The 23193-nt window shown below is 34.5% G+C and overlaps 3 protein-coding genes across 3 annotated transcripts; 2 read left to right on the top strand and 1 right to left on the bottom strand.

Annotated features, from left to right (window-relative positions):
- Window positions 1-1337: 1337 nt before the first annotated feature.
- Window positions 1338-9832, top strand: CLUP02_17667 (beta-ketoacyl synthase domain-containing protein; the record flags this gene model as incomplete). The annotated part of the gene is made up of 14 exons (XM_049296575.1): window positions 1338-1413; window positions 1540-1546; window positions 1941-2282; window positions 2334-2778; window positions 2844-2912; window positions 2972-3095; window positions 3157-3269; window positions 3339-3792; window positions 3848-7434; window positions 7498-7791; window positions 7850-7924; window positions 7993-8321; window positions 8399-8873; window positions 8930-9832. 14 exons carry the CDS (start codon window positions 1338-1340, stop codon window positions 9830-9832), a joined length of 7293 nt encoding a protein of 2430 aa, XP_049137799.1.
- An 837-nt stretch (window positions 9833-10669) lies between these two features.
- On the top strand, window positions 10670-21654 carry CLUP02_17666 (uncharacterized protein; the record flags this gene model as incomplete). Its single annotated transcript, XM_049296574.1, has 5 exons — window positions 10670-11257; window positions 11363-11555; window positions 11606-11625; window positions 11691-11698; window positions 21645-21654. The coding sequence occupies 5 exons, from the start codon at window positions 10670-10672 to the stop codon at window positions 21652-21654; spliced, it is 819 nt and encodes a 272-aa protein (XP_049137798.1).
- Window positions 21655-22305: 651 nt separating this feature from the next.
- CLUP02_17665 (uncharacterized protein) lies at window positions 22306-22467 on the bottom strand (the record flags this gene model as incomplete). The annotated part of the gene is made up of 1 exon (XM_049296573.1): window positions 22306-22467. A coding segment is annotated over one exon (162 nt), but the record flags the coding sequence as incomplete, so codon positions are not given.
- Between the last annotated feature and the right edge of the window lie 726 nt (window positions 22468-23193).

Below are 23193 nucleotides of genomic sequence, written 5' to 3'. Positions count from 1 at the left end.
TACTAATCGAATTTACTTTTTACTTATTCTAACGGTTATTTATATTAATTCCTACTCGCTATACGAATACCTTATTAAATTAAGAACGATAAAAGAAAAGAGGCTTATAATCGATATTATAGTCCTTAAGTAATTGTACGAAAGGCGCGAAATACTTAAGATCTATTGAATTAATAATAAAAATAACTTCGCAAACGCTTTTATAAAAGTAGTACTAAATAAAAAATTAAAGTAATTCATAAGTAATAAAAAAGTTACTATATAAATAACGAGATAGGTTATATAAAAAGAGTAAAGAAAAGGGGAAAAAAGAGATAACTTAGTAAACGGGCCCGAGGTCGAATTATACCTCTAACTATAATAGTTAAATCGATAAAAAAAAGAGAGAGTTAATATTAGATTAGAAGTCTAATTTAACTACGGTATATAGCTAACTATATAGGGGCTAATTAGGGGCCTTATTTATAATTATCGTAGCTAGCCTAACTTACGGTTAGAACCTCCTTTTTATACTTATTACGTAGATATTTATATAGTTTAATTAATCTCTTTATTAACTACGGTTCGAACTAACTACCCTATAATAGGGATACTAATAAATGGCGTATTAATAATTGGAGCGTTAGATATAACAGCCGGTTTTCCGCAGGGTAAAGTCAGTATAGAGGGGCGTTTTAATATAGAAGAAAACGTATCGGATTGTAAAGACTTCGGCGAGAGTCCTGGTTGTTGATTATATTAACAATTTGCCTCTTACCAATAGTTAGTTAAGACAACGAACGCCCGGTGATGTTCGGAGTTGTTTCCAGGTTTTTGTTCTTCAACTCCGGTCACTGTATCTGCCAACGTGCAGGAACCTATCTGCTCCATATCTTGCAACCCATTCGGTATGCGGACACGGGGAGTCGGATCCTCCCTCGCCAGCATGCAGGTCGCAAATGGTGTGGGTGGGGGACAACCACCAAGACGCTGTGCCGTACAACTCTTGATCCTTCGCATCCTACCGATGTTGTGCTGCAGCTCGACAAACCACGCATTCCTCCCATTTTGTAAAAAATGTCATAGGGGTTCATCCCACAAGAAGATGGTGTGTTGACGTATTCTTTCGACACTTACCACCAACAAGTCTGCACAGTGCATATTTGTGGACTCAGCAGCCAACGAAGGGGCAGATTTCACCTCAGCTTTGGTGAGAACTTTGAAGGATATCCACCACACTGAAGTCCCGTCTGACCTAAGATATGGAACGCCGTCGGGTTATAAGCTTAATGCGGTTGGATCGTTGGGTCAACTTCGTGTTCCTGCTGTGCCGTACCTCTCCCGACCGAATCAGCTTCATGAATATCACAGGCCACATGAACAGATGTGCGGACCTCGGAAGTTTCCTTTACGTACCGATTCGCGATGATGACTGTAGGTGTAGGGAGCCCCGGACAAGAACCAATGTAATCAAGTTTTCCTGAATTAGCCGCCAACTCTTTGCATGCCTAGATTGACGCTATTGGAATGTCAAAGGCTGATTCACTCTTGGACTCATAGCCTCGAAGTAAGCCATGTCTCTTATTTCGGTAACAATCTAGCAGATTTTGTCACGACTGAACCACAGAGTTGCCAGAAAAGCCCGCATATAATCAAGCATTGTGCCTGTTGTCGCTTTTATGGGTAGAACGCAGTGAGTATGGAAAGGGGACTGTACTATCAATCTCTACACATCGACTTGACACCATGACCAATAGCACCAAACCCCCAATGAATGGTTTTTGCAATGAGACCCATCAAGAGCCCTGTCTGTATGAGCCCATCGCAATCATAGGCATGGGCATGAGACTCCCAGGACGCGTCCATAACGCTACCGACTACTGGGACCTCCTCGTCAACGGCAGAAGCGGACGTTGTTGAGTTCCAAAGAGTCGTTACAACATCGACACCTGGTATGGCAGTGGAAAAGCTGCCCACGTTCCCAGCGAGTTTGGCTATTTTCTCGATGACATCAACCTGGCCCATGTAGACCCTAGCTTCTGGTCTTTCACAAAGCAGGAGGCCGAACTCATGGACCCCCGGCAACGTCTATTCCTCGAAGTTGCTTATGAAGCCCTTGAGAATTCAGGTTCCACGAGATGGAGAGGCTACGATGTTGGGGTCTACGTTGGAACCATGGGAGAAGACTGGAGTCAGCTTGAGTCTCGCGACAGTCAAAGCCTCCAACAGGTTCGACCTGATGTGTATGGAGACTATATCATTGCCAATCGGGCGTCGTATGAGTTTGATCTAACGGGACCGAGGTAAGTCTCTTACCATGGTTTATCTCTTATGATTTCTCACAACATCTCCAGCGTCGTTGTTCGAACTGCATGTTCCGCATCTCTTGTTGCACTGCATCAGGCATGCCAAGACCTCCACAGCGGAGACTGTTCATCTGCCATAGTTGGGGGTGTCAACCTCATCCTCAGCCCTAAGGACACCATTATCATGCAGCAAAACGGAGTGCTGTCTCCGTCAGCAGCATGCAAAAGCTTCGACGCCGAAGCCGATGGATTTGCACGCGGTGAAGGCGTCTCTGCCATTTACATCAAGAAGGTGTCGGATGCAGTACGCGATGGCGATCTTATCAGGGCAGTTATTCGGTCAACCTGCACTGCGGGAAATGGCAGAACCCTAGGACTGACGACGCCGAACCCTGAAATACACGAAAGGCTCATGAGAAGGGGACACAAGATGGCTGGGATCACCGACTTGTCTAAGACCGCGATGGTAGAGTGTCACGGAACTGGTACTTTTGTAAGTTTATTGCAGGAACTTTTGAAGACATGTCAACTTGGCTAAGTATATGTTTTCATGCTTAGGTTGGGGATCCCCTGGAAGTCAGTGCAGTGGCCAACGTCTGGGGTGATCACGGTATCTATATCGGCTCAGTAAGCAATTGAAAGCCATGGAAAATCTTTCGAGATCGGTTACTTACAAGATCTATTAGGTCAAGCCAAACATCGGTCACGGCGAAGGGGCTTCTGGGCTCTCCAGCGTGATCAAGATGGTTCTGGCATTGGAGAACTCCACCATACCACCAAACATCAACTTCAAGACTCCTAATCCTCAAAGTAAGTGACATCAAAATGCAACACCACTGAAAGCAGTTACTGATCAAAACTTTGACTCAAGTTCCATGGAAGAGTGCCAAACTCAGAGTTCCCACAGAGCCTATACCCTGGCCAACTGGTAAAGATCAGCGGGTCTCAATAAACAGCTTTGGTATCGGTGGTTCGAATGCTCATGTGAGTATCCAATTTGATGGATGTAGAATTTCTATCAAGAATTTGGAGCTGACAACTTGGTTTCCGTAGGTGTTGCTGGAATCTGCCTCATGCTTTGGCATATCAACTTCCAGTCTAACGAACGGCCTGAGCGCAGGAACTAACGTTCCAAAACACCAACTCTTGCCACTTTCCGCCACACATCCTGAGTCTATCAGTGCTATGGGCCACAAGATTCAGAGTTATTTGAGTCACAACCCTGCAAGCTTGGGCGACGTCGCACACTCGTTAGCATCTCACCGAGAGACACACCCATATCGAGCTTTCTGTGTGACCGACGGTAGCAATCCCTTTCAGGTTTCATCAGTTGTTAAAGCAACACCGGCCTCACCAGATGTAGTCTGGGTATTTACGGGTCAAGGAGCCCAATGGGCTCAAATGGGCAAAGAACTTCTAGAGCAAGAGGGGTTGTTCAAAGACAGGATCGATGCCATGAGTGGAGTTCTTGCAGGTCTTCCAGATCCTCCACCATGGACACTACGAGGTTGGTACTGTCTACAAAACTTTCTGAAACCCAACTGATAACCTGAAACTCTCAGAATTACTATCTGCCCCGAAAGGACAGAGCCGCCTCCACGAAGCAGAGTTTTCGCAGCCATGCTTAGTTGCGATCCAAGTCGCGCTCGTCGACTTACTTCGCTCATGGGACGTTACGCCAGCTGCAGTAGTAGGCCATTCTTCCGGCGAAACCGCTGCTGCCTATGCGGCTGGTGCAATTACAGCTGAAGAGGCTATTTTGATCGCCTATCACCGCGGTCAGATCACTCGTCTCATCAAAGCTGCACACAACGGCAGCATGGCAGCAGTTGGTCTCGGCAGGAAACAGATTGAGCGGTTTCTTCGCCCAGGTGTCATCATCGGCTGTGATAACTCTCCGTCCAATGTCACGCTGTCAGGCGAGAGCGATGTTCTTGAGGAGATTCTTCTGGAGCTCAGCTCTAAGCACCCGGATGTTCTCGCCCGGAAGCTCCGCGTTGAGTGCGGATACCACTCTCGTGAGTTCATGTCATACCGCTCCCGGTTTCGTATCGTGATCGCCGGACTGATATCTGCCACAGATCATATGAAGACCGCCGCCGCAGGTTTTACATCCCGTCTGGAGGGACTGCTTCAGAACAAGAAGCCGCGAATCCCGTTCTATTCGTCTGTGACAGGAGAGAAGAGCACAGACATGTCTCATACATACTGGGTTCTCAACGTCATCTCGCCTGTTCTGTTCAATACAGCGGTACAGGGAGTCCTAGACGATTTCAAATCTCCAATTTTCGTCGAGATTGGTCCTCACTCCGCCCTTGCCGGGCCTATCCGTCAAATCCTGAACTTCAATGACATGCCTGCCCAATACATACCGACGCTGGTGCGCAATCAGGATGCCGTTTCAGCCGTTCTGAAGACCGGAGGGGAGCTCTGGTTGGCTAGCATCAATATCAATATGACTGCCGTCAACCCACCTGGACAGCTTCTAACAGATCTTCCGACATATCCATGGCACTACGATGAGGAGTTTTGGCAAGAAAGTAGACTTTCTCGCAGTTGGCGCTTTAGAACTTTCGACCATCACGAACTTCTCGGCTCTCGCGTCGAAGAGATTTCGGACGCCTGCCCCGCTTGGAGGTGTATTCTACGGCTTGAGGATGTTCCATGGCTGCAGGAACACGTCATCCGGGACAACATCACACTTCCTGCCTCTGGTTTCATTTCTATGATAGGAGAGGCTCTGAGGCAGCTTCACGGGTCCGTGGACTTTACACTGGAAGCTGTGTCCATGGAGGCAGCTTTGGTTCTCGATGAAAAGCCAGTCGAGGTTGTGACGATACTGAATCCGTCAAAGTCAAATACTTCGAGCAACAAGAGCGTTTACGATTTCTCAATATCCTCACTTGCAGATGGGAGTGAAGTATGGGTCAGCCATGTCTTTGGCCAGTGCAAACCCGGCTCAGATCGGAGGCATGCTGTCCCTGACATGCCTATCCTACCACGTCAAGCTTCAGCAAATTCATTCTACAACACTTGGAAAAGACATGGTCTGAACTACGGTTCCAACTTCAGGGGCTTGTCCAACGTCATTTCACATGTTAGGGAAGCCAAGGCTTTTGCAACACTGGATGGCAAGCTCGCAGGCTACACCAATTCGCCCTATTCGATTCATCCAGTTACTCTCGACACAAGCATGCACGTGGCAATGATATCCGAGGCCCATGGTCTGGAGCGAAACTTCCAAGGTCTAGTTGTTCCCACTTACATCCAAGAGGTGTATGTTGCTCGACCAACCGGACAGATCAATGTTGTCGCTAGTGCCGATAACGAGGCTGAAGTAATTGCCAAGAGCAATATTGTTGGAATTTCCGATGGACAAGTCGTGATCAAGATCTCTGGCTTAGAGGTCACTCAACTCTGTGGAGTTACCAGTGACCAAGAAGCAGATGATCCTCACGCTGGTGTCGTTTTGAAGTGGATGCCAGACATTAACTTCACGAAGCTGACTCAACTATTCCGCCGTCGGGAAATGGATGCCAGTTTCAACGTTTTGAATGAACTGGTTTTGGCCTGCATCGTTGATCTGAGAACTCAGCTTCAGTTTCTTCCTGCCACGCAACCTCACTTTGTGAACTACAAGAGTTGGCTTGATGCGTCTTATCGCAAGGCTATGACTGGGCGGTACGCAGATGTCCTCAACGCTTTCGACATCGCAACGATGAATCACAAGGCAAGGCTCGAGGCTATCGGTAAAATGGCAGAGTCTTGCAAGCGGACTCCTGCGTTGGACGCCTCTGTGTCGATCTTCCGCGTGCATACCTTTGGCGCAGACTGCTTCTCCGGATTGCCCCATGCGATGAAGCCACTCGCACAGCCCAGCCATTTCGATGGAGTTGCCAACCTCATAGCTGACGTAGACTTCACCGACTTTGTTCGACTTCTAGGGCACAAGAACCCAGGGTTGAGAGTTTTACACATAGGCGCGAGAGAGAGCGATGACTTGCTATCGAAGTTATTGTGTTCCAATGACATCAACTTTCCATATGGTAGCTACGTTTATACCGGCGCTTTCTCAAAACCGCCGAATTCTTTGAGAACCCGTTTCGAGTCAGCACCGGCTGTTACCTACAAGCAGTTCGTGATGGACGTAGATCTATCATCACAGGGCTTCTCGGAAGAATCATTCGATCTCATCATCTCCGAACCTACGCTATCCTCTTTCTCGAACGTCTCCATAATCAACATGCGAAGACTGCTTAGTCCGCGAGGTCATCTGATTCTTCAACATGCGAACCCCGAATCCAACCTTCTTCGATTCGCATACGGGCTATCTACTAACTTCGATTTCGGCTACGGCTCCCTGGGCAGTCCTGATATATTGCTGAACCAACTAAGTCACGCTGGCTTCGACAATGCCTCAACCTTTACCTTCGCAGGAGAGCATGGTAGGGTCACTGTCGCCACACCATTTGCTGACTTCCCAAAAATGAGCAAGGCCAGCATCATCTGTCAAGACCCAAGTCATCATCTGGTTTTTGCAGCAACAAGCAACTTAGAATCCCGCGGTATTTGCCCACAGTTCTTTTCCCTTGGGCAGGAGCTGCCCCATGGTCAGGCCGTCGTGTGTTTGTTAGATCTGGAAGGCCCCTTCCTTCATGACATGAATAGCATCCAGTGGGAAAACCTTAAGAAGTCTCTGTCTTCTGCGCAGGATGAGAGATTCCTTTGGATCACTGCAGCCTCTCAAATTCAATGCAAAGACCCAAGGTACTCTTTGACACTGGGTGTGACCCGCAGCATCCGGAGAGAATTGTCGATTGACCTGGTCACCTTTGAACTGGAATCTTACGACGGTAGCGGATGGGATGCCATGACCACTGTCTTCGAGTCTCTTGGCGACCGAAGCAGCATTGACGGCACTAAGGCGGATTCTGAATATGTCAGCTCCGGGGGGTTGATTCAAATATGTCGGTTCCATTCTGTCAAGGTTTCCGACGACCTACGCCAGCGATGCGAGAGTGCACCCAAGGTTTTGAGGATGAAGAAGCCCGGAATTTTGCAATCTTCAACATGGGAAGAGTCAGAAGCCACGACGCTGAGCGATGATCGTGTGGAAGTCTCAGTGAAAGCTGTTAGTCTGAACGCAGAGGTACGTCAACTGAAAGATCCAGAAATGACTTGAAAGGCTCGGAACACTGACCATCATTTTAAGGACTCAAAATTCTCATCGGGTCACTTAAAAGACAGCAGCAGCGCTTGCGCCAAAATTGGCCTTGAAGGTAGTGGTGTTGTGACAGCTGTCGGGCCAAAGGCCTGTCGATTCCGAGTGGGTGATCGTGTTGCGTTTAACCTCTGTAGCTCCTTAGCCACCACAATCATCGTCCCGGAGTCTCTTTGTGCAGATATTCCACACGGAATGACATTTGAAGAGGCTGCTTCGTATCCTTACTCTTATAGCACGGTGTTTTATGGACTTATGGAGCTTGGCAGGTTGAGGAAGAACCAGGTAGGCTCTTCTTGTCGAGATAAGCACATCGTTACTTGGGCATCTGCTGACTCTCTAGACTCTTCTGATTCATTCAACGCCAGGTGCTCTTGGTTTAGCTGCTATCCAAGTCGCAAAAATGGTCGGTGCAGAGGTAAGCTCCATTCGTCCATCCTCGCGCGGACCTATTTGGGATGAAAGCCTGACTCAACTCTGCTCCAGATGTTCTGCACGACGGAGAATGCGACACAAGCCCGATATCTGCAGAAGTTGTACGGTATTCCGAGCAACCGTATCTTGAGCTCCGATATCACCTCATTGGTGCCTGAGATTCTACACGAGACAAATAGCCGGGGTGTGGACATCGTCTTCAGCACGCGTCCTGAATCTATGCAGGAGAGCTGGGCATGTCTCAAGCCGTTTGGAACGATGGTACAAGTACGACATGGTGGAGAACAAATGGCGGATACTTTGAAGAGTTGCCGCAACCGAACTTTGGTGAACATTGACCTCGAGGAAATGAGAGTTCACCAGCCCGAGGAGAGTACTCGGTAGGTCCTTGTTCCAAGACCATAGTCTTGAGATCTTCCACATCCAAAGTTTGACTCACTAACATGAGACCTTGCAGTCTTCTGGAGCAGGCATTCTTGTTCCACAAGTTTGGACTCAATAAGCCCTCGCAGCCCATTACAGTCTTTCCAGCTTCTGACATACTGTCAGCTTTCAAGTACTTGCAAAGTGAAGGGCGCATCGGCCAAGTTATTATCAAGATGCCCGAGAGCAACATAGAGCTCCAGGCTCTTCCCTTACGACGAAGTTTATCTCTCCGTCCGGATAGAACCTATGTCATCGTCGGCGGTCTTGGAGGATTGGGTCAAGCCACCGGAAGATTCCTCATCGAAAAGGGGGCTCGTCATTTGATATTCTTTTCCAGATCTGCCAAAGATGTCGCCCACTCAGCATATTTCAAGGAGCTTGAATTTCTAGGCTGCACGGTTCAAGCCGTTTCTGGTAGTGTCAACGAGATGACGGATGTGGTGAGGATGGTTGACTCAGCAACTACTCCAATTGCTGGGGTGTTACACGCTGCAATGGTACTTCAGGTATGTCCTAATTCTGGCATCTTCTGATTTCTGGATAAATGCTTACTACGTCCCAGGATGTTCACTTCACCGATATGACTTTTGAGCAATGGCAGACTGCCGTCTCACCAAAAGTACAAGGAACTTGGAACCTCCACTACGCTCTTCAAGCACAGAGAGATCCTCTTGACTTCTTCTTTCTTTTCAGCTCCCTCTCGGGGTTGGGAGGACAGATTGGACAGGCCAATTATGCTGCCGGAAACGCATTCCTCGATGCGTTTGTTCAGTACCGGCATTCTCAGGGTCTAGCATGTTCTGTACTTGATATCGGCATCATGGAAGACATCGGTGTTCTTGCCAGAGAGCCCAATCGCCTCGAAGCTCTTCGCTCAACTTCTCAGCATTGCCTTCATGAACAGGACCTCCTTGATGCCATGGAGTTGATGATTGAGAGATCTCAAGCGAAGAAGAGGACTCATACGCAGCCCTTACTGCATTCGATGGAAGGCTACTCAAATCCGAGTCAGCTTGCCATCGGAATGCGGTCTTCGTCTTCCATAAACAGAACCGGTTGGCAGCAAGATCCACGGGCCGGATTCCTAGCAAAGACTGTGTCTGTAGACGGTCCTATCGATCAGCACACATCAGAAAGTACTCTGAAAAATTATCTTCAGAGATGTGTGTTAGATCCCTCGCAGCTGGAATCAGACGAGGCGAAACACTTCCTGGCTGGGGAGATTGGTGCAGCATTGCGGGGCTTCATGATGCGACAAGATGAGGACGTCGACCTGACAATTCCGCTGCAAACGGATTCCTTGGTCACAGTTGAGCTTCGAAACTGGCTGAGACAAAAAGTTGGTGTAGTCCTCAATGTTCTCGAGATGAAGAGTGCAGCGAGTGTGATCGCGCTGGGTGGTTTGGTGGCGATGAGACTTTCGGCCGTGTACAGAAATCGTATGCAAGATGTGGGCATCAGTTGAATAACGAAATTTATTCAAGGTTGAGGTTGGGCTGCTTCAGGAGGGTCTCCTATCTCAGTGACGGAAAAGAAAAGTTACTCCGAAGTTTTTGTTCGATTGCAAGACACTCTCGTTCTAAGATGAGAGTCTCTGCCAGTTACTTCAAATGATTACTATATTCCGTCTAGTCACTGCAAGGTGAGGCGGTCATGATTATCAAAGTAGTTGATGTTGAGATTTGGGGGGCATGGGGTCGGGAGCCGTGCCTAGACATCGACGCTTCACTACAACGAGAACCGACACTCGCTGTGGGTAATGGCGTAAATTTGTACGAGAATTGTTGCACAGATTCCTATTCACAAGTGATTATGATCGTGTACACCGCCCCCGGAGAGACCGGGACGGCGGGTCGGCCCTTTGGGAAATAATAAAATAAACTTCCACACTTGATAGAAGATGCCTGAGAATCCATTGCTCGACACAAAGTTTGACCGGCTGATGTTTACAATTGAGCTCTGGGTATTAATCTCCCATCTCCATGATAGACTTTGTGATATGAGTCTATGAGTGATGTGGCGAATCATACGGTATACTACTTGATCATTGACCAATACGACGCTCAGCCCTTCGTAGGCCCCAGCCGCTCACTTGAAAGCAGATGCTATGAGGCCGACTGATTATATAAAGTACATAGACTAGTCGCACTGATCAGTGACACCAGTCTGCTTCGATCTTGAGAGAAGTGAACATTGACATAATCAAATGACTCGTCACTTTTTATTCTTTGCGGTCCTTTGTTGGATCGCTACCCATTCGGCCATGGCGGCTAGGGTAGCGGTTGTCTTAACGGATTGGAAAATGGACGACAAGGCCGGCATTGCTGTCGCACTTATGAAAACCGATATCAAGAACCCTGTTAAACCTCAATACGACCGCGTTATCTTAGTCTTTACAGGCGCTGAAGAACGCAGCAAGATGGCCCTTGCGATGTCCGATTATCTTAACCGCGCTGAGAAGCATCAGCCTGCCTTACCAGCTGGGTGGGAAACACGAACTGCATGGTTTCAGACAAAGACCAACGTTCTGGGCCAGGCAGCGCCCCACGAAAGCTGGTACAAGAACCTTCGACCTACCAAAGAGCTCACCGTGGCAACTGGAGAGTCTTTAGCAGCAGAAGTCGCCAGGGTTGGCAGAGGTTCTTTCGTGGACGTCTTCCAGGTCGCGCCCTGCGAAGATAATGATGTCTGGGATTTCATCAATGCATTACCCAATATCAATGTCTACCATATTTTCTTTGGTTATAATTCCCGACAAGGTATCGCCACCGACGATATGACCCGAGCGAGTAGACTAGCTCTATCACAGAGGCAAGTTCAGTTTCACAAGACCCTACAGGCCCGCCTCAGCGACAAACATCCCAGCGCTCGGGTGATTTTTACCCAGAACGTCCCATCCTTCGCCAACGCCGGAGCCGGCTCTCAGGACCTGTCTTAGTATAGGAAGTATTTCCCTGAGGAAGACATCTTAATAGCGCTGCGAGATCCATTCTAGACCGGCCTCATCATCCTAGCCAACAAGTACGCAGAAAAAGCGACGAAACTCCAGCAGATACCCGCTTCACCTAAGGATTTCATGACTCAAGTCGTGTCTGCTCGATTGAAGAAGACGACTCTGCGAGTACAAATTCTGAAGATGCTGGAGAGTGCTGTTTCAAATCAACAGTTTGCACAGGACTCGCCAAGATGTAAGTTATTATTAGTCGTCTTTCGAAAGGACTTGTTGGTATACACGTAGGCAGGTCAGACCTTTCGGTCGTAACTAGGTCAATAGGTTAGTATAGGTTTATTGCGTGTATATAGGAGGGGAAGATCGTGGGCAGAGCCCGCGGTCCCTTAGTAAGTATAAGTAGGTAGAAGGGTCCGTTTATATAAGCCTAGACTACCTACCTACTACCCCTACTTAATTACTTAATAAGGCCCCTTTTTTACCTCGTAATTTAATATTAATAGTCTTTTACTTTTATAATAAAAAAGGTTAGAATAGGGGCTAGGTTCCCCGTTAATAAGAACTAATAATAAAATCTATAATTAATCCCTTATTTAGAAATATCTAAAGCCGTATATTAAAATTTTAGTATAGCTTCTATTATAATTATTTATATAAAAATTTTTTAATTTTTTTTAATATTTCCTCTTTTTAATTACTTCTTAGTTCTCTAATATATATAATTTATATACCTAAACTCTTTAGAAATTATTAAATTTAGTATAGTTAAAAAAGAGCTTTTTATTAGTTTAACTACGTCCTAAATACGTATATTTCTCTTTAAACTAAAGCCCGAGAGGCGTATACGTTCGCTGAATAACTTACTACTTATAGTATATTACTATTTTAACTACGTATTACCTATCTTTCTATTTTAATTATAATAAATTTTTTATTAATAAATCGTTCGAGGGATTTATTTAGTATACTTTTTATAAACCTATTAGCTAGGTTATTATCGTTATTGATTTAATAAATCTTATAAAGCTCGCGGCGTTTATATAATTACCTAAATATTATAATATTTATTATAAGGCGCTTTTCCTTCGTAATACCTAGCTTAATAAGGTATTTATATAATAAATATAAATTTATATAAACTATAATAATGATCTTTAAAACGTTAAGTTATCTAGTAATAAGGTCTAGGGTAGTTAAAATAATATAAGTAACGTTAATACTTATAACTATTCTATAAACTTTTAATAATAATACGCTCTAAATAATCCTTTTACTTTTTATAAAGCTATAATAAATAATATTATTATTAATTATAAAGCTCTCGTTAGTCTATTTTTTATTTATAAAGATAATAATATAACCTAGCTATAAGGTATAATTAGCGTTATTTATAAATAACCTATTTATAAAAATAAAAAGTTTAGCTATAATTAGATCTAATAGTACGAATATAAGCCCTCGGCCTAAGTAATCTATTTACTATTTAATATAACGGTTTAATATAGTATAATTAATAAATAATAGATTTATTTAGTATTAAGTAATAAATAACATATTAGAAACTATTTTTAATTAGTAAGTGAATACGATATAAGTACTTCGAGCTCGCTACTTAACGAATTATTATTTAATATCTAATACTAAGAGGTTAATTTACTTAAGTCTTTTCTCTTAATTCTTTTATCTAAGTACTATATTAATACTTTTTAATAAAATAATTTTACTATTAAAGATAAGCGGCTCGTTAGTTAATAATTATTACTTTAGTTTAGTTAGTAACTTAGCGCGCTTAAGCTCGGTTTTTTTATAATTAAAAATCTTATTTAATAGTTTAATAATATTATTAGTTTATATATTAATAATACTAAATAATCCGCTTTCTTTTACTAAGATTAGTAAATATAGGTCGAACGTAAATATTATTATCTAGAATATTTTTAAATAATATTTATTATATATTACTTATTAATAAGTACCGGATTTTATAAGGCCGTATAGTAGTTATATAACGTATAAAATAGTATTCTTAAAGTATAAATAACGGATCCGAGCTAGTAATTAAGTAAAAACTTTATAATAAAGAGGTTAGCTTAATTATATATATACTTAAGTAATATTTTATAGCTAAATAACATAGCTTTTTTAAATTAAGGTCGGGACTAGGGCGAGGATTAAATATTAATTAGTTTTTTAAATTATTAATAATTACGTAGAAATCTCTTTTCTTTTCTCGTTATTATACCCTTATATAACTAAATAAGATTTTTTAATAAGGTTAAGTCCTAGGTTCTTAATTTTATTAATAAACTAAGATTTAAATATTTTTATATTCCTATATTTAGGGCTAAGTTTTACGAATTTAATTACCCCTCTTTTTACTAATCCTAAAAGCTCTTTATTAATAGATTTTATAAAAAGTACTCTTAAGATAGTAATAATACCCTTATTATAGAGCTTAGTAATTAGCTTAAAATTGACTTCTTTTTTAAATATAAAGTAAGCCGTAGTTATAAAAATATTATTATAACTACGTTATATTAATATTTTTTTAATCCTCTTATTCCGTAATAGAGGATCGTTATTAATTATAATAATAATCTTATTAAGAACTTCGTTTATAGTAGCGCTATTATTAGTTAGCTAGTTAATTACGGGGATTAGTAAGTAATTAACGTACTTTATTATTATAGCTAGCGGCTCGGGGTTAACTTTTTTTAAGTATTAAGGTTTAATTATAATAGCCTAAAAGCTTATTAAGCTATAAAGTAATTTTATTATGTAAATAATACTATTTATTAAAATAAGTTTAAATAGGCCTTTTTATTCTTTACTTTCTTACTAAATTTTAATATTTAATTATAATAGTAAATTAATAGTATTAAAAATATTTAGTTTATTTTAAGTAGCTAGTACCTCGCTTATTTACTTATTGATATAAAGTTTACGGACTTTCCTTATTACTTTTTTAACTATTTTTATATATTAAGTAATATTTAGTAATAGTAGAGATTTATTAAAAGTGCGTAAAAAAGCTCTAAAAACGAGGAATATAAGAACGAGGTTATTCGGGCTAATTATATTATTAACTCTTCTAATTATAGCTTAAAATATAGCCTCTATACTTATTAATAAGTACTTATTTTAAATAATATTATATACTTTTTTAAGTACTACGTAGTATTTCTTAGCTTTACTAATACTATTATAAGCTTTGATAAGTACTTTTTTAACCTTAATAAATATGGATTTAGTAAAAAATTTAAACTCTATAGTACTAAAGTTCTTATTAATATTTATAATAATCTAATCTAGTAGACCGAGGTAAACGTTAATTTAATATAACTAAAGAGCCTTTTATATATACTTCGTAATTATATCTATAAAGAACCTTACTATTTAAAAAAAAGTAATAATATTAATAATATAAAGTACTAGTTAGTTAGGACCCTTATAATCTATTAAGTATATTACGTTAATTACGATTTTATAATTAAAATTATAAGTATTTCGTAAGGTAAATTTAAATTAGCTAGGGGTAGTAGTGTTGAGTTAATATTATTAATAGATTTTTATAAGCTTTTTAAGGGCTACGACTTTTATATTATTACTAGACTATTAGAGTAGCTTTAAAAAATAAGGAACTAAAGAGTAGCTAAAATACTAATATAGGCGGTATAATTCGCCCTTTATTAAATAGTTAGTAATAGCCCTTTTATTATTATCAAAGAATAGAAGCTAAGGGTGTCCCTATTTATAAATAATAAGTACTATAATATCTCCCTTAATTAGTAAGTTATTAATATTATTAAAGTATATTCCTAGCTTATTTATATAGTGGTTTTTTTCTACCTTTATAAGTATTAAAGATTAACCTTAACGGGATTACGCTTTTAAGGGAAATTATATAATACGGTATATTTCTTAACTATATAATACGTATAATATACCCTAAGTACGCGCTTAATATAATATAATAATTTTAATATAAAAACTATTATATAATTTAAAATAAATAAGCTACCTTAGAGCGGCGCCGGCTAAAAAAGTTAATAATAAAAATTAGCTATAATAGTTAGTTATAATAATCGGTTATAATAGTTAAAAACGGCCTTCCTTAACTATAAAAGTTCTAAACTTTAATAATAACATAAAAGTTTTTAGAAAAAGGGCTAAATAGGCTAATATTTACTACTTAAAGCTCGTTAAGATTCTTTTTATCCTTATCGCTTTTAATATTACTTAAAGCTACTCTCTATTTAAACTAAATAAATTTACTAAATAAACTTATTAATGTATAAACTACTACCTCGATAAGAACTTACTCTTTTAGTACATAGTTAGTAATTAGTGGGCTAATGATGCTTATTAATAAGTTTACCCCTCTCGGGCTAGGCGCCCTCTTTAAGTAGCTCGATACTATAGCTATTATAATTAATATAAGTATGCCTAAAGATTAGTAAAATACTTTTTAATAATACGAAATTTAGTTAAGTAATAATATAAACGCTATAAATAACCGGGCTAATATAAATATTAAAATTTAATATATTAATACTAGCTTAAAAATTATATTTTATAAAGTTAAAAATCCTTTTAATATAAGCTATATTATAAATATAAAGGAATATATAAAGGGCCCCCTAACCCTTAATAAAAAAGAGTATATAATACGGGATCTAGCTATTTACGTAAGCTAGTACTAAGAGGTTTTATATATATTAAAATAATTATAGCTTACTCTCTAAATAATTACGCGGGGGAAGGTTAGGAGTTAATAAAAAGAAGATAACGGTCGAGTTAGTTAATTATTTTAATTAGTAGTTAAGTATAGAGCGCAATATACTTAGTTTTCCCTAATACGTAATATATAGTACGGCCCTAGCGGATTACTCCGTTAGGGGGGCTAGCTTATTTATATCCCCTAGGTAGTATAAAAAAGGAGTATTAATTAGTAAGATATAAAAAGTAATATTACTAAATAAGGTACTAATAACCATAGATCTTAATAACTTTACGGGTTTACTATTACTAAATCGAATACCTATTTTACTAGTTTTAAAAGTATTAAAAATAACTTTAAGTCGTTATTACTATAATATAAGGAGTTAAGGGTAGCCCGTAGTTAAGAATTCCGTAATATTAATATTAAGTATAATACTTTAAGAATCCCTTAATAAGTACTTCTCGTTTAATAAAAAGGAGGTTACTAGTTCTATAGGCTTAGTTAACTTATTAATAGAAGTAGTATTAATAAGGCTATGCTTTATTACTTAAGTAGTAAGGATATTTATAAGGGTTTTACTACTAATAGTAGTTATAAAGTATACTATTAAAATCTAGACTTTATCCTCGTAGTTATTTTTGTAATTAAAGTCGAGGTTATTAAAATATTAAATTATAATATTATTATAGGAATTAATATACGGGCGTCGTAAATTAATATACGGGCGTCGCTCTTATATAAGTATCGCTATTTTACTTTTGAATTAGTTTAAAAAAATAATACTTTTTTATAAAAGTAATAAGAATAACTATATGAATATAATTATTCTTATTATCCTCTCTAACTTAAGCTTTAGTTTGAAGTTTTTAAAAATAAGAATACTATTATAACCCTCGTACTCGTTTAGAACTATTATATTACTTATTTAAAATTTATAAATCTTAAATAAGCTAATAATTTAAGCTTTTATAAATTTTAAATAAGTAACGCTTTTTCGTACTATATACTAAAAATATATAAAAAATAAATTATAATAACGTCTACTTAACTACTTTTTTTAACGTAGTTATAATAATTTATTATTATTATAAATTACTTTTTATTAACTGGGTTTTTTAAAATATTAAGCTATATTAGCCGTTTATTTATATAATTCCCTATTATTCTCTTTTTATTAAAAACGCTAAACTAGCTCTTTATTTATTATTAAAATAAGCTTAATATTTAATTTTAACTTAGCTAACTTATTTCTTTTATAAGCCTAATTAGTATTAACTTATTCTTATTCCTAAATAAGTAGCCTCGCTTTTTATTACTTATATTTTAGTTATTATAAGTAATACGAGCTTAACTAGCTAACTAGCCTTTTTTAAATAAGGCTAGTTATAATCAAATAAGCTATACTATATTCTTTAGCCTATTATAAAAAAATATAATAATCTTAAGGTTAAGGATCCGGTAATATAAATCTAAAGAGAACGTTTTTTAAAAATACTATTAAGAATATACTTCTTATTTATTAAAAGTAGCTAAATTTAATATTTTAAAATAAATCTTATAATAATATAAAATACTTAGCTTAATTAAAATAGTATAATCTAAACTATAAGATCTAAAGGGGTTTAAAAATAGCCTCTTACTAAATAGTATTACTTTTTTTATAAGCCGGCCTTATATTTTAATTAAAGTAAAATATTTTAAAAAAAGTATTATTTAAAGTTTATTTAGGTATTTAAAGCGAGTACTTATATACTCCTAGCCTATAAGTACCTCGTTCTTTATATAAGCTTAATAAAAGCGTAGCTCTTAATTACTAATTATATTTTATATAACGTTAATAAGCCGATATCAGTAACTAAGATTATTTAAAAGATAACCCTTAATATTATTATTACTTAACTTAATACTAAAAGTAATATGAATATTAAAGTTTTAGTATTTTTAAATAAAATAACGGGCCTACTATACTCTTAAAAATAAGTATATTACGTAGAAGTACTAAAAAATTAGGTATTAATTATTAAACTCTTTATAAAGCTTAATCTAAGCTTTTTTAAAAATATACTTAACTTTAATAAAAATAATAAGCTTTTATATTATAAAAACCCTATAATATATATAAGAGGGGGGCTTATTAATAAGTATATTAATATAAGCTTTATTCTTATTACTTAATATAGCTATTACTTATATTAATAATTAATATCCCTCGTTATTAAACCTATTACTATTACTACTATAACTACGGTCCTTAACCCACTTTTACTTAGCCCTAAGTATAATATTAAAATTAATATAGTAAATATAAAGTTATTACTAAACGTCTAAGAACTACTCGTTTAGTATAGCCTTTATTTATTTATTATAGTTTATAATAATAAAAATAAGGTAACGAACTAAGTATTAATCTATAAGTTAGTAAATACTTATTAAAAAAAACTAAAAACCATCTAGTCTCTCGTTATTAATAAGGCTAAACGTAGCGTTATAAATAAATTTAAAATAGGTTTACTTAGTAACTTAAAAAAAAAGGAGCTTAAAGCGATTAGTATTATCAGTATTATTAAAACTAATTACCTTAGGGAATCGCTTCTATATTTAAAAATAGTAAAAAAAGGTCTAAATAAAGCTAATAAAATAGTTTAGCTCGTTATTTACTTATTTTATTATATATAAAATATCTTGCTCGTTAGATAGCTTAATTAATATTATAATTAATAAGTATTTAGCTAGTTTCTTTTAGTTTATACGAGCCCTAATATTATAAATATCTCGCTAAGTAAATAAGGACTCTAAGAACTATTCTTAAATAATAGTATATACGTTACGTACTTAAATCCTAACTTATTAGTTTATAATTTTAATAATATCCTTAACTAGCTAAATAAGCTTATAATAAAAAGGATATATAAATACTTTAAAGCTAGGCCTATAGTTATATTAGCTATATTAGGGATTTCTATATTATTATAATAACTACTATCCCTCGACCTTAGCCTTAATAATTAATTTCTATTTATAATTATATTTTCGGGATTTCCGTTACTTTAGACCTATACTATAACTAAGCTTAGGATATTTATATTAGTTATATTAAAATATATATTAAATATTCTTTTTATTTTACTTATACTTATAATATTTTATAATACTAAAGCTATTAATCTTAATAAAAGTATTAACTTTATTGAAAAGAGTATTTATTATTAGCTTTAGGTTACTAAGAATTAATAAGTTTAGGGTTTTATTTAAAAAAGGAGAAAAGGATTTATTATTTTAAGTATAATAAGAAGCTACGGTTTAAAAAAACAATAGACTTAAAAAAGGGTTTTATTATAAAAATAAATAGAGTAATAAGTTCGTTTAAAAACCCTACGTTTCTTATTATAAACGGCTTTATTTATATTATTAAATAAAGCTAGTTATTAACGGTTTATTAATCCTAATAACTTATATAATAAGCTAAAAATATTATTAAACTATTTTATAATAAGCTAAGTAAGTTATTAAGATTTATTAAAAGAAAAGAGGGACTAAGCTTTAGTAATATTCGGGAGAGGGTAATATACTAAGTAGTCTATATCCCTTTTAGAAAATAGCGTATAAAATAAAGTATAAGCTATTTAAACTCTTTATTAAAAAGGGGAGGACTATATACTAATAAAAATTAGAGAATAATAAAAAGTTAGAGAGTATTAGTTTTATTAAAGAATTTCTAATTAAAATAGAGGGTTAGTTCTATTTTAATATATTAGTACGGATAATAAAATAGTAGTTATATTCTTTATAATAACTTAAATAAAGTATCGTTTATTAAGTTATTATATATATAGGGATCGCTAACTTTATAAAACTAATTAACGTTAATATAGCTTCTATTTAAAATAAGAGATAATAGTATATCGTTATTATTAGAGCGTTAGTATTTTATAAAATAGTTTTAATTATTTAGGCTATTAAATTAAGCTTAGTAACGTAGGCTTAGTACGTAAACTATTAAAAAAGCTATTTTATAATATATAAACTAATATAGCTTTAAAAAAAAGAGGATATAAAACGTGTCGAGTTAATAATAGCTTCGTAATAAAGCTCCCTTAAAGTATAATTATATAAAAAAGATTATAAAAAGGGATAAGTATTTTAAAAAAAAGTAGTAAAATCTAAGTATATTAATAATAAATTTTTAAACTAATTAGAAGTAGAGAATATTATACGTCCCTAAGAGCTATACGTTTATATTAATTCGTTATACGTCCCTATTAATTCCCTTTAAAAATAATACTCTAATTCTTAATCTATTTACGTTTTTTTTTATATATTATTATATAAACTTAAGGTCTATTAATACTTATTTATAGATTTTTTTAAGTTTATTTATATTTATTATAGTGTTTATAGCTTATAGTCCTTATTATACTTTTCTATATACTATTAGCTAAAATCCGTAGTTAAAATAAAATAGAGATTTTTTCGTACTTTTATTAACTATATTATTATGTATAAACTAGGTTATTAATAAGAATATTACCTAATTATCTTAGTTATAGTTTATATAATAATAAAGGTATATTTTAAAGATCTAATTAATTCTTTTTATTTATCGATTGGTTTATAAAGAAAATAATATTAATAGTTTATAGTTTATATTAAGTTATAAAATTAAAGATTTTTAAAACTTCGAAATAAATAGCTTATTTCTATTAAAAATAATTTCTTTTAATAAACTATAGTTTAAGAATATAACCTTAGTAAGTACGTATACTAAGTTTTTTATAATATTGGATTTTTTATAAAGAATAAAGTAAGTAAACTTAGTAAGTTAATTAATTATAACTAAGATACTATCGTACTATATTTTAGTAAATAGTTCCCTAAACTTTAATAATTTAATAATAAAGTCCTATATAATTAATTATTATATTTTTATTAATAGTTATAATAGTTATAGCTTGTTATAAAGCTTATATAAGCTATTTTTACTTTTTTTATAAGTCGTATAATCCTTAATTATTTTTATAATTTTAATACGTATAGCGAATTTATTATAATATTAGTAAATCCGTTTTTACGTTTTAATAATTCCTTAGTAACTATATACTAATATATTATAAATTTTTATAACAAACTTAGGGGTTATTTTTCTAATTAAACTAGTATTAATCTTTTTAGTTATTATAAAAAGTTTCGTAATTAGTACGAGGCTATCGTCCTTCTCTTATTTAAAAATAACTTATATTTTTTTAAAAACTACGACTTCGTAATTAGGTCTTTTATTAAGAGCGTTTATTTTACTATTTTCTAAACCTTTTTAATAAATAATTTAAAAATTATACTTAAATAAGAATTCGCTCTATCTAACTTATTATTTATTTAAATTCTTATTCGCTATAAAGTTTATAAAGTTCTTATAATTTATATAAACTATAACTTCGTACTTAGTTCTAGATAACTATAGTCTTTATTTTTAAAATATTTTAATAACTATTATTAATTCCTTATTATAAATTTACTAATTTAATTCTATTTTATAAAATATTTTAAAATAGAAGTAATATAAATAAAGCTTTTTTTATTTATTTTATTATCTTAGGACCGCCCCTATAGCGAAGTCTAGAGCGTCGGTCTCGATTTTAAAAAGTTTTTAGAAGTCTAGGATTATAATAACTAATTTAAAAACGACTATATTCTTAATTTTAATAAATACTTCTTTATACTTAGGATTTTAAATAAATAGGGTATTCTTTTGTATTAAGTTATTAAGAGGTCTAATTATATCAATATAATCTTTAAAAAATCGTTAATAAAAATTAATAAATCTTAAAAGATTTTATACGTCCTTAACGTTTTATAATATAAGTTAGTCTCTAATTACTTCTACTTTTAATACTTATATATAGATTTATTTTAATATAATAATATATTTAAAAAAGTTTATTTTTTATATATAGAATTCGTACTTAGAGGGTTCGGTATATAACTTAGTATTTTAAAGTTTTTAAAATACTATATAAATATACTTTTTATATATCTTAAGATTAGGGGAGAAAATAAGAATATTATTAATATAAATAATAATAAAAATATTAATATACTCCTAGAGTACGTAGTTAACTATTATTTAAAAAGTTATTAAAGTATTAATAAGTACGAAAGGTATAATAAGATATTTAAAAAGTTTTTTATAAATTTAAAATACCGTTTTTTATTTATCTCTTTTTTTAATTTAAATTTAGTTAAATACTTTTTTAAGATTTATAATAGTAAACTAGTTAGCTTTATAAAATAGATTTCTAAACTTAGTAATAAGTAATAAGAGGTAATAATTCTTTTTTATAAGTTCGTTAAGTTTTTTATAATTAATAATAAGTTTTAATTTTTTACCCTTCTTTAGTATAAAAAAGAAGGGGAATTTAATAAGAGAATTCGATAATTAAATATATCCCTTTTTAAATTTCTTATTAATATATTCGTTAAAGTACTCTTATTTTTCTTAATTTATTAAGTATATTAAATAGAACCCGGGTTATATCTCTTTTTTAAGTTCGATTTTAATATCCTAGCTACTATATTTTAATAATCCTATTTCTTTAGGTTTTATAAATAGTTTTATATATATTTAGTACTCTTTAAGTATAATTTAGAATTCTTACGATCCCTAATTATTAGTATTAGTTATAAACTTCCTAAAGCGTTTTATTATTTTAATAAAAGCTATATATCGTATTTATTCTCGTTTTTTAGGAGGTTTTAAAAATTTATTTAAATTTTTTTTTTTTAAGTCGTTTAGTAACTAAATTTTCCTAAAGGACCTAGTTATTAGTCTAATCTATTTATAAATTATGCTTTTATAATTACGAGATGTCTAAAATAACGTTAATATTTCCGATTTTTATAATATTATATCATAATTATTCTTATTAATTATTAATATATATTAAGAAGTATACGGTTTCTTAATTAATATATTTATAATTATAATTAACTCGTTCTTTTTTTATTATTTATAATTAATATAGTTTATTTTAATATACTTATAATAAGTTAAGTTTATTTATTACTCTTAATAAAATATAGGTTGTTTATATATTATTATTAATAATAATGTTTAATTTTTAGTTATAAATATCGAGGTTAATTTATAAATATACGTCGT

This window comes from Colletotrichum lupini, chromosome 10 (genome assembly GCF_023278565.1).
Source record: "Colletotrichum lupini chromosome 10, complete sequence".
NCBI classification, from domain to species: domain Eukaryota; kingdom Fungi; phylum Ascomycota; class Sordariomycetes; order Glomerellales; family Glomerellaceae; genus Colletotrichum; species Colletotrichum lupini.
Note: the sequence above shows the minus strand (reverse complement) of the source record. Positions and strands in the feature narration are given on the sequence as shown.